Source organism: Marmota marmota, unplaced genomic scaffold, assembly GCF_001458135.2.
Source record: "Marmota marmota marmota unplaced genomic scaffold, marMar, whole genome shotgun sequence".
Classification (NCBI taxonomy): domain Eukaryota; kingdom Metazoa; phylum Chordata; class Mammalia; order Rodentia; family Sciuridae; genus Marmota; species Marmota marmota.
The window spans coordinates 20,172,493-20,183,769 of NW_026000221.1; the positions used below are offsets into that span (position 1 = coordinate 20,172,493).

Here is an 11,277-nt window from a genome sequence, read left to right on the forward strand (position 1 = left end):
TAAGGTGATAAGTGGAAATGTAGAGATGGGTGGAAACAGCCCCTGCCCTCAACCGGCACCCTCCACCCCACCCAAGCCCAAGAGGCACTGGCCCAGGCAGCATGAACATTCTGTCTCCTGGAAAGCTTCCACACAGCATGGCCACACTTAGGTTCTTCTTAGTTTATTAGTTTTTCAGTACAGGTAACTCTTTCTACATTGACAAGGGTTTTATTTGTTTTACATTTTGTCATCTCAAAGTCTTAGGACATCAGCCACCAGAATACACAAAATTAGGTTCTTCACTTTGTACAGAGAGGAAAATAATAAACTCCCCATTAAAAGTTCACCTTGATCAAAGAAGAGACAACCTCCAATGAAAAACCACACGCAGGAGGACCCAATATACATACATATATATATAATGTATAGATATTTATAGATATCAGAAAGAACACAGCAAAAAAACAAAAATACTTGCAGTTCTATCTACAGTAAGAGGGTTAATTCTACCAGCTTTAAACAGTCACAGTCAATATTCAAAGGAAGCACGTGAGTCAACAGAACTGAGGACAGACTACACTCCACCAGGCCCTAGAGCAATCTAGTAATGGCTTAAGATTATAGAAAGGAGGCTATGTGTGTGAGGAAATGCAGATGTTGGAGTCCTCAGCCTCAGAACACCCACACAACACACTACCCTACCCCTTGGCAGCCCTTCATTTTTCCAGTGCTTTCCTTTCTGGGGGGAGTGGGGGTGGTGACAATTTAGTTAGGCTGAGACAAATGGCTCTGTTTTCTGGGCTGGGGGATTATACCTGGTAAGGTGGGTGGGTGGGAAATAAATGGCAACAGTCCTGGGCATCAGGTGGCAGGAGGGGAATTTTTCTGTGTATATAGGGAGCTTTTCTCTGCCTGGCCCCTTGTTTACTTCAAGAATCTTCATCTGCCACCCCAGGACCCAGGAAGCCCAGCCCGTGCCCACTCCAGCAGGTAGAGTTGGTGACATGGGGCTTTGGAGTCTTGCTGCCCTGGACCAGCCTCTCCAGATAAACTTGCCTCCTCAGTGATGCCTGCTGGAGATGCTGCCACTGCACAGGAGCTCTGCTGGACAGCACCCTGCTGCTGAGTGGGTTCCCCTCTGGGACTAAGGCAAACAGGGGTCTAAGGGAACTCTAAGCTACACTGCCTCTGGCCACCTGCTGGCTCCCACGGGTGGTAACCTTGAAGTTCTTGGGTATACAAAACATACAAGAGCAATTCCAGTCCTTTCCCTCTGTCCTCAGTCAGGTCACTAGAGAGGGATAGGTAACTTCTGCCTCAGGGAGGCTTTGGCTCAGAATGGGACAGGGCCAGAAAGTGGCAGAGTATAGCCTAGAAAGGGACTGTGTTAGGGTTCCTGCCCTCAGGATTCTCCTTGTCCCTAGGCCAAGAAACTCCCTTCAGCCCGTTTGGCCCTACAGCACTAGCCTAGGCGCTGCAGCAAAGCCACTGCTTGGTCAGCAAATGCCTAGCACCTGTACTACAAACCAGAAACGGATGTGCTTGGTGGAGTGCAAGAGGCCTTCAGAGCTCCAGAGTCCCTGGCTGCTCTCTCCTGGCCCCCACATCAGGATCTGAACCCAACACTGACCATCTCAAAACCCCATCCCTTCTCCAAACCTGCCTGTCCAAGGGTGGAGCCATGTTCTTCCTTTAATCCAGGAATGATCCTGGATCCTGGCCCAAGAACTCCAACTCTTTCTTCATCTAACCCCATCCTCTCTGAGGCCCAGCCCTGACTGTGTCCAGGCTGTTGGATGTGAGGGCCTGATAAGCCAAGTTCACATGGGGAGTGAGATGAGGGTGGGGGATGGGGACCCCTCAAACCATCTGCAGACTTATGCTGCAGCATCTAAGGTGGATCCCCTCATTTTTTAAAAGAAGTAGCCCCATTTCCCCCCTTTGCCCTCACAAAAATAAACTAAAGGGAAAATGAGCCGGTGCAGGGATGGCAGTGGGACCTGGATGCAGGTGGGTAGGTGTCTTGAGTGGAGCTCAGGGATTCAGCAGGATACCTCCATGGTGTGGTTGACCTGGCCCAGCCCCTCACTGCTCTCTGAGTGGGTGCAGGCCTGTGGGCGGCTGCCATCCACTGAGCTGGCACTGGTGAGAGATGCGGTGCGAGATCGTGCGAGACGGGTCATGCTGGCTGAGGGCACTGTGGACAGAAACGGAACAGGTGTGAGGACTGCTGGGTAGGGCGAGGCAGCAGCGGCTGGGAAAAGGATAACACAAGCAAAGCGGCCAGCGAGACCCAGTCTTCCATTGACACAGGTCCATCCCAAGCCAGGGAACTGGCACCATCAGGCCTGAGGCATGCAGGGCTGGCAATGGTGAATGGGCCAAAGGGGCTATGGCCAGTGGGGCCTTGTGCCAGAGCTATGGCCAGGACAGGGAAGGTGCTGACCAGGCGCCCCTGTTTCCAACCAGGCCTCCCCCAAGAGGATGACGGGAGCCAGATACAGTGACACCTCTAATCCCAGCTGCTGAGAAGGCTGAGATAGGAGGATTGCAAGCTAGAGGCCAGCCTGGACAACTCAAAAAGGGCTGGGGATGTAGCTACAAACCCTAGTACTAGAATTAAAAAAAGGATGATGGGATGGGGAAGCAGGATTGCTTTTGTGAAGGAGGACATATGTCATGGTTGCAAGCTGCCCATTTTTGCTCTCATTCTCACAGTTGAGACTTGCAGGCAGCAAACTTCATTCGCCTGAAATCACCTGCCCACCCACCCGTCTGCCAGCCTGTTTGGCTTGGTCAGGGCCAGCATGGCTGCCCACAAGGCCAGACCTGGGCTCTACTTCTGAGGAGGTTCTGTTTCTAACTCCCAGAGCTCTGGAAGCCCCGCAGCCCATGGCATTCTAGAAGCAAGACTGCTCTGAGACCCAGCCCTGAACAGGATAGAGCCCACAGTGCACCAGGATCTGCAGAAGAACAGTAATCTTCTGAGTTTTTGAGTGCAGCAGGACACAAGAAGTTTCCAAATCACAGCAAGATGCAACCTGGCTGCAGCACTGCACAGAGGAAGGAGCAGGCGAGAGGCTGGAAGGGGTGTCCATGCATCAGGAGAGGGGCCACAAGGCTACCTGCTCCTCCACTCAGCCTTCGGTCCTTCAAGTATGCAACTAAGAGAGAAGAGCCAGAGAGGGGGTGGGGACAGGGAGACACAACACTGTGAAGATCATGGCTGGGCTGAGGCCAGGGCATCGAGATGGACCAAAGAGATCAGACAAATACAGAGAGGGCCAGGCAGGGCCAAGCCACAAGAGCCCAGTCCTGCAAGCCCACCCAAGAGCAACCCCTGGAAGGACCTACAGCAGGGACTAATCTCAGTCTGGCCCAAGAGAGCCCTTGGATGGGGGTTCTCATCTACCCCCCTCCCACCCTGGCAAGGAACAATGAGAGGCTCATGTGGACAAGACTTTCTGGGCCCATACTCTAGGCCTAGTGCCTTCACTATTCTGTGGGTGAAGTCTCCCCACTTACAGAAGAGGGGAGGCCTGCACAACCTCCCAAATCCCTCTCAGCTCCAGCTGTCTGGTGGATTTCTTTAGGGCCCCTGAGGTCACTGGGGCAGGTGCTCATTCATCACCTCCAGAATGTTCACAGAGCTTCCTGCATGCACAGGGCCCAGCCTCAGACCCTGGAGGTGCCTCCCTGTTGGCCTTGGCCTCTCTGCTCTACTTCTCAGAGAGGCTGGCAGGCCCTGGGGCCAAGGGCTTTTATTCCTGGCCATGTCCCCACTATCCCCCAGACTCCCCTAGCTCGACCCCATCAGTTCTTCCAAAGTGATATACGCTCCAGAGACAGGTGAGGTCTGCGGAAAAAACAAGCGAGTTGGGGACAGAAAGTTTGCTTCCTGCCAGTGAGTGTGCTGGGGATGGAGATGAGAGGCGAGGGAGGGTCCCCAGAGCCACTCAAGAGAGTGTGCATGTCTGTGTGTACCGGAGTCTCACCATCCCGGCCCCGAAGTTTCAGAAAAGATAGGGAACAGGAGCTGGTCCTTCATGTCCTGTTTCCTCAGGGTCTTCAGGTGTTCCTCCCCCAGGTTTGGCTGTCTTCAGGTCTCCTAACACCCAGATGGGCCCACTTGACTTCCCTGGTCCCCAGACCCCAAGCCCACTCCCATAATGCCACTAGGTACCACCCTCCACCTGTGACAAAGGGCCTTCTCAGGTGCCCTAAGAGTCCTTATGTCTCCCGGCCCAGCAGGGGGTGAGTGACTCACCTCAAACAGGCTTCTTGGCAGGACCGAGCTCTAGGCCTTGGACTGGGAGAAGAGGCCTCTCTTTCCCAAATAGGCCCAGTCCTGCCCTCAGAAGAGTGCCCGAGGCTGCCTCCAAGGCACAGGGGCCTCGGCTTGGCCTGGGACATGCAACTTAGAACACAGGTATAGTCCAGAGAGCATGGCCCAAGTGCCCACAGGCTCCCCAGCACCCGGGTCCACACTGTGCCAGCATGCCCCTGGGGACACCAGCCTTAGGTCGGGGTTGGGTGGAGGGATACTTACTGTAGCCCATGCCTTGCAGGAAGTATTTGAAGGCCTCAGTCAGCTTCCCTGGCTGCAGGAGGGTGGGACAGCATAAGCTTTGATAGGCTGCCTGGGGTGCGGGGGGAGGCCTCCCTCGCTCTCCCACAACTCTCTAAGTGGGCCAAGTAGGTGGTGTAAAGGCAGGAGGGCAAGAGTCTCACCTGTGTGACTTGAGGGAGCCCTCCAGAATCTGCCATCTGCAAGGGAGAGAGTGGGGAGAGCTGAGCAGCCCCCACTGAGACAGGCTCTGCTGACTAGACACACTGTCCTGCTTCAGCCCTGGGTGGGACCCCAACAGGCCCCTCCCTGAGGCCATGACCACCTTGGGGGCTGGGAGGCAGGGCTCACCTTCAGGAAGGTGGTGGTGGTTGGGTCCAGTTTGGAGTTGCACTCCACCTGGGGACAAGGAGCCAGCTTCAGCAAGACCCCACCCCACCCCTGCTAAGGTGGGTTGTGTGCCCACAGCAGAGGAGGGAGGTACAGGTAGGCAGGGGCAGCCCTTCCCAGGTGCTCTCCTTTCAGGCTCCCCAGGCCCCGGAGATCAGTTGGCATTCCCCCACCGCACCAGGAGGGGCCTGACATGTCAGGTCCTATTCACAACTGCTAGTGGGACAGGGAGAGCCAGGGCCACTCAGGTGGATGGGTCTAGGGAAGCCCCAGGGTCAGGGCAGTAAGGCAAGAGGTGCTGGGGATCACCGGGAGACTGAGGCCCTGCCTGGGTCAAGATGGCAAGCGCAGCCACACCCTGTTCTTGCTTGCCCTTCATATACCCTGGTTTGGTATTTCCCAGGCACATGGGGGCTACTCTGGCCACTTCTGTGCTGAAGGGCACCCACCCCCCAGGCAGCCTGCTGCCAAGAGTTCCAACAGGAGAGGTGACACATGGCCCCCAACACTGTGGGTGCCTGTGGTGGTCAAGGGGAACAGTGGGGTTGTGCTAGTGAATCTATTTCATAATGGGTCAAATTTTAGAAGAAGAGATCTTAGGCTCTGGGCCTTAAGTGCATGGAGTCAGGCAGGACTGCGCTGCTGGAGGACCAGGCTGCCAGCCAGCCCAGCCCTGCGCCAGCTCCTTCCTGTCCCCAGCTCCCTCCACCTGCAGGACGAGTGTGGCAAGATGGCTGGGAGGTAGATGGGAAGCCACCATCCAATGCATGTCCCTAAGGCTACCCTGGGCTGTATCAAAACATCGGCCCTGCTGGCCAGAGCCCAATGAGCATCCAACTCTGAATCCCACCTGAGTCAGGACACAATCCCACACTCACCACCCCATCCTCAGCAGGTGCGTTATCCCCGACTACCAGCATCACGGGGCATCTGCGGACACAGAGGAAAAGGCTGTCTGGGCTGGGCACGGGGGACAAAGTCCAGAGCAGGCTGGAGGGCCAGCGGTCACTCACCGGAGTGTCTTGGCATTGGGCACCGTCCCAGGCCGGTTAATGTCTAGGTCTCTGCGGCTGCAGGGAAGGGGCAGAGGCAAAGGTGGGCATCCCAGGGCTGGAGGGAGAGTGCCAAAACCCAACACTGCCAACTGGTAAAACGGAGCCGTGAACCTGCTCTGCAGAACCAGGGACCTTGGGCTTCCCTCGTGTGACTCTAAACCCGACTCAGGCCAGGTGGGCTCCCAGATTTTGCCCTCTATCTCCCTCAGAGTGCTATGGATCACCCCTTTTTTTGTGATACTGGGAATTGAACCCAGGGATGCTCTACCACTAAGCTACCTTTCCAGTTCTTTTTTTCTTGGGGGTGGGTACATGGATTTAACTGGGAGGGGCTTAACCACTGAGCTAAATCCCCAATGCTTTTTATGTTTTATTTAGAGACAGGGTCTCACTAAGTTGCTTAGGGCCTCGCTACATTGCTATGGCTGCCCTTGAACCTATGATCCTCCTGTATCAGCCTCCTGAGCCACTGGGATTACAGGCATGGGCTACTGTGCCCAGGCCCAGTTCTTTTTATTTTGAGACAGGATCTTGCCAAGTTGCCCAGGCTGGCCTTGAACTTGGATTCTTCTGGCCTTAGCCACTGAATCACTGGGATCACAGGCCTGCACCACCACACCCCAATTGGGCATTGCCATTCTTGTGGGAGTTTCTGCTGCTGGCCTGGCTCCTGGATCATTTGAAAGGCAGTACTAATTCGTTCTTGGTTTTCCAACCAATGTTTAATAAATACTTGCAAAAGACAGGGAAGGGAGGGAGGGAGGGAGGGCAAGTGGTGGGGGGCCTGGCTACCTTCCCAAAGGACAACCCCCAACGCATAATCTCATCTGACCTCCTGCAGCTTACAGAGGTCAGCACCCAGTCTCCATGTCTTTGGGTCAGAAATGTTGCTAATGACCCCCAGAGCTCCCAGTCAGCAAGGCCCTTCAACAAAGGCCCCAAACCCCTCTTCCCTTTATCCCCCAGGAGGGTGCACCCTGGGAAGGATGCTACCCCTCTGAGGCTCCACAGCCTGCTCATCATCTACAAATGGGGCGTGTTGCCTCCCTGTCTCCTCCTATGGGTGACTACAGGGAGGGGACCCCCTGGCCCAAGTGCCTGCCACACCTGTTGTACATGTTCCAGAAGAGCTGCAGGTTGGCTTGGTTCACCACGTTCCCAATCTGCTGCCGGTAGCTCTGCACCAGCTCGGTGTTGTTCACAAGCTCCTCCTGTGCCCGGGGGGCGCGAGGAGGGGACAAGGAGGGAGCACAAAGGGAACCTGTGGGTGTCACCTCTAGAGCAGCCCTGGCCCTGCTCCCCATGGGGGGTGGTGGGAGGCGGGGCCTCAAGAGGGGAGGAGAGGGGAAATCTCCCACTCCTGTGGGTCTTTCAGATGCTGGGCATCAGGGATGACAACAGAATGTGGCGCGAGACAGGTCAGATGCCAAATAACCACGCCTGCCTCCTCCTGCTGGATGGGACGAGGTATGGTGCCAAACAGCAGCTTCCCAAGCCTCAGTGACCTTCCTCGCCCAGCCGCCCCTGTTCCGGTTTGAGGACAGCTAGGGTCTGCAGAAGCCTCCACCCCTTACCTGGCTGAAGAGGTGGGAGAGCACCGTGTCTGGTAAAGTGCTGGTCAGGCCGGAGAGCTGCGGGAGGAGGCAGCCAGGGTGAGCACCGCGCAGAGTCACCACCCTATCCCAGGGACACCACGCTCACCTTGGTGGCAGCCCAGTCGATCCAGCCTTTGCCATTGGGGTCAATGTTCATGAGCACCAGCCCCTCCACGAGGTCTGGGAAAATGAGCTGCAGGGAGAGGGGAGAAGGGCTGGGGGGCGCGGGGAGGGATGGGGTGCAGGGAGCCCCCTTCTTCCACCTAGAAAACGGGCTGTCAAATCCTGCCTGTCTCACAGATGGTTAGGAAGTCAGAAGAGGTGAAAATGCTTTGTAAAATCTTCACGATGCCATTCATGGATCAACTGACCGCAGCTGGGGACATGCATGGGCTGCCATGGCCAGGGACCCTGCTCATTCTCCTGTCTCGCCCAGCCCCTATACATTCTTTGATTTATTTAGAATATATCACTGTTTCTCACCCCTTTCTTTGTGTGTGTGTGTGTGTGTGTGTGTGTGTGTGAATACACATATACTATTTATTTTTTTTTTTTTTGCCGTGCTGGGGATTGAACCCAGGGCCTTGTATGTTGGGCAAGCACTCCACCACCAGGCCACATTCCCCAGCCCCTGTTAATGATATTTTTGAAGGTGTTGCAATTGAGAGTATTAAACATCTTAAAGTCTGAAACATGTTACTTCTTTGCTTTTATAGAAAATAAAGCCCTTGTGGTATCAATTAGGAACTTGACCTTTTCAAAGCCTGTTCTGTATCAGACGTCATAAAAGGGATCTGAATTTTCTGATCAACTGTGGGTCCGTGTTCAGGAAGAAACAGAAATACACAAAATCCCGGGCCCGTCCAGCCTCTGCAGGAGCACAGAGCAGCGTCGAGCTGCCACGTGATTAAGTGCTGAAACTGGGAACTGAATGAAGTTGAAAACTCTTGCTTATTTATTTATTGATTGATTGAAGGAAAAAATGTTTTGAATGCTAAAAAATTGTTTGTTTTTAGAGATGAAAAGCTTTCCTGCCCTCAAACATGATGTTTTTGAAACATGACTTTAAACCTCACAACCCTAATAAGTATAATATTTTGTTAAAGGATTACTCGTGTTCAAATGTTACCTTAACCCTTATTTAGTGGTAGAGCAACTGATGATGTAGTGAGTTGCTAATAGAAATTCTGGCTTTGGATAATCATAAAGCAAGTTATAGTTAGTGATCTTTTGAAAAAAAATGTATGGAAAAAGTATCCTCTTTTTCTTGCTATAAAATTAATTTCCTTGGAAGGAAAAAATAAAAAGGGGCTTTTCTAATCAATCAAGAGGCCAGGTGCGGTGGTACATGCACACCTGTAGTCCTCGTGACTCACAGGCTGAGGAGGAGCCTGAGTTCAAGGCCAGTCTCAGTAATTGAGTGAGACCCTCAGCAACTCAGTGAGACCTTGTCTCAAAATAAAAAGTAAAAAGGGCGGGGGACACAAGTCAATGATTAAGGGTTCTTGGATTCAATTCCCAGTATCCCCTCCCCCCCAAAAAAACAATCTAATAAGTGAGGAGTAGGAGGAGGAGGAGGGGGAAAGGGCACAGGGAGGGGATCCTGGGTGGGGGAGAGAAACTCACTGCAAACTTGGCCAGTACGTAGGCTCCGGCTCCCACGCCAATGCCAATCACATACTTGAACCTGGTGCAGAGTATGGCTGGTCACTCTGGGGTTGTGGGTGCTATTTCCCATCCAGAGCGGGCCCCACCTTCAACCCTCAGCTCGACCTGTGCAGACGGCTCCACAGTGTGGCAGATCAGAAGGGAACTCACCCAAAGTGCTGCACCACACTGGGGAGCATGGCGGCCAGCTGCTCCATGGAGGGGAACTGGTACCTGCAGGCAGGGCAGGAGGTCAGGCCCAGTGCAGCCTGGGGTGTGGGCTGGGGACAGGTGAAGGGGCTCCAGGGCACCTACCCCTGAGGAAACTGCGACGCCCCCACCTGCTGTCCGGGGGCATCCACGTGGCATACCACAAAGTGCTTGGTGATCTCCTGCATGTCCTCAAAGTTGAAGAAGGTGTTGAAGCACAGCTTGTCTGCAAAGACACACCTCTCAGCTGGCTGAGCCGATGGGTAGGGGAGGGAAAGGAGGCCAGCAGCCTTGTCGGCTTGCAGCAGACGTGATCAGCCTCAGGGCCCAGCAGGAAAAGCCAGGCCAGAAGAGCTAACTGTGAGCAGGGGTTTACCAGGCCCTGTGGGAGGGCGGAGAGGGGAGGCCGTGCTGAGGGGAGGGCTGCGTGAAACCAGGCTGCACTTACGGTTGAGGCCAACATCATGGTAGGTGAGGATGGCCGGGCGGTTCCCTTTGGGGGAGCCCCGGATCACCACGTGCAGAAGGCCATAGGGCGTCTCAATGTCATGTTCCTGGAGAGAACAGATAGTGCCAGATGCTCTCAGCAGCCCCCACTCCTGGCTCTTCTGGGGAATGTGTTGGTTGGGACAGCCCAAGACTTCAGGGACTATGGTGGCCACCAGCTAGTGTCCTGTTCCCATCACCCAAGCAGCTCCCACTCCTGGGAGGAAGGGTCAGAGGCAGTACCCGTTCTCAGAGGTACTCAGCATAGCAACAACAGCAATTGCAAGCAAAGTTCTGGTCCCCTTTGTAAACCAGTCAACGGATAGTGCTGCCTGGGCCAGGCCCAGCCCCCTACCCTACACTCTGTCCTTCAGGGGCCAGGAGGCCAGGTTTCTGCATCCTGCTGCAGCTCCTCAGGATGGCTCTGCTACCCAAGCCCAAGTCCCCCCACCTCAGAATCCTCAAGGGCTCCCTGCTGCAGAAGGGGAATAGCCTCAGAGGCCTGCCTGGCACCCTCAGAAAACACCCAGCCCTGCCCCACAGCCCTGCCCAGGTCCCCGCTTCAGGGCCCTTGCTCCTTCCACCTTGAATGCCCTTCCCCGCAGCCCTAGCATCCAAGGTCCCCCTTCAGGCAAGGCAGGGTTAGACACCCACCCCTCCCCCAGGCTTCTGCAGTGCAGCTCCTGCTCCTCCCGAGTCCTTGGCCTGGGTTTTGCTGCTCAGGGTCACCAGTCTTGCAGGAGAACCTGGCTTTGCCCCTTACTATGTGACTAAGCAGGGCACCTCATGGATTGCATGTTCAGCAAGGAGTGACGAGGTGCCATCCCGGTGGCCAGAGGCCACACCCTGGAAGCCACATTCTGCCTGGAGGCCTGTCCTCCAGGCAGCCCTCCCTGTCCACCCTCAGGGCGCATCAGATCAAGGCCTGCTCCCTGGCCACTGACTAGACACTTTTCATGTGTTGTCTCCTCTATTCCTCGAGCTGAATGGACAGCTGAATGGAGGCAGAGGGGGAGGAATGGAGGGCAGAAAGGAGAAGTGACTGGCCCAAGGTTGAGCCCTACTCTGAGCCTAGAGTGAGGCCGCGCAGGGGTGGGAGTGGAGGGGTGGCATCCTTGCCACAGCCTGTCTCAGAGGCCAGGGTTGGCACCAAGGGATGTTTTCTAAGGAGATCAAGTTTGGCCCAAGAGACCTCCTGAGCAGGCAGTCTCTGCACGGTGGCAGCCCCTGTTGGGGTGACCCTGCCACATCCAGCAGTCACTCGCTGTTCTGCTGGCTGTCAGCTCTGGAGGGATGAGGTTGGGGTGCACAGGGCAAAGCTCTTTGGCGGGGGCGGGGGGGGGCG

The 11,277-nt window shown here is 55.1% G+C and overlaps 1 protein-coding gene across 6 annotated transcripts in view; it reads right to left on the reverse strand.

Moving 5' to 3' along the window:
- Nucleotides 1-147: 147 nt before the first annotated feature.
- The window catches only part of Ndrg4 (NDRG family member 4), a 42,441-nt gene continuing 31,311 nt past the window's right edge, over nucleotides 148-11,277 (reverse strand). For 3 of the 6 annotated variants that reach the window (XM_048792088.1, XM_048792087.1, XM_048792091.1), the window contains 14 exons: nucleotides 9,895-10,000; nucleotides 9,552-9,672; nucleotides 9,408-9,470; nucleotides 9,216-9,276; nucleotides 7,696-7,782; nucleotides 7,569-7,625; nucleotides 7,102-7,205; nucleotides 5,953-6,009; nucleotides 5,818-5,869; nucleotides 4,901-4,948; nucleotides 4,714-4,749; nucleotides 4,532-4,583; nucleotides 3,108-3,146; nucleotides 148-2,179 (listed from right to left, as the gene is read on the reverse strand). In XM_048792088.1, the coding sequence (XP_048648045.1) occupies nucleotides 2,025-2,179; nucleotides 3,108-3,146; nucleotides 4,532-4,583; nucleotides 4,714-4,749; nucleotides 4,901-4,948; nucleotides 5,818-5,869; nucleotides 5,953-6,009; nucleotides 7,102-7,205; nucleotides 7,569-7,625; nucleotides 7,696-7,782; nucleotides 9,216-9,276; nucleotides 9,408-9,470; nucleotides 9,552-9,672; nucleotides 9,895-10,000 (1,038 nt within the window). In that variant the 3' untranslated portion in view covers nucleotides 148-2,024. The other 3 variants (XM_015488658.2, XM_048792092.1, XM_048792089.1) reach the window with 2 other exon arrangements.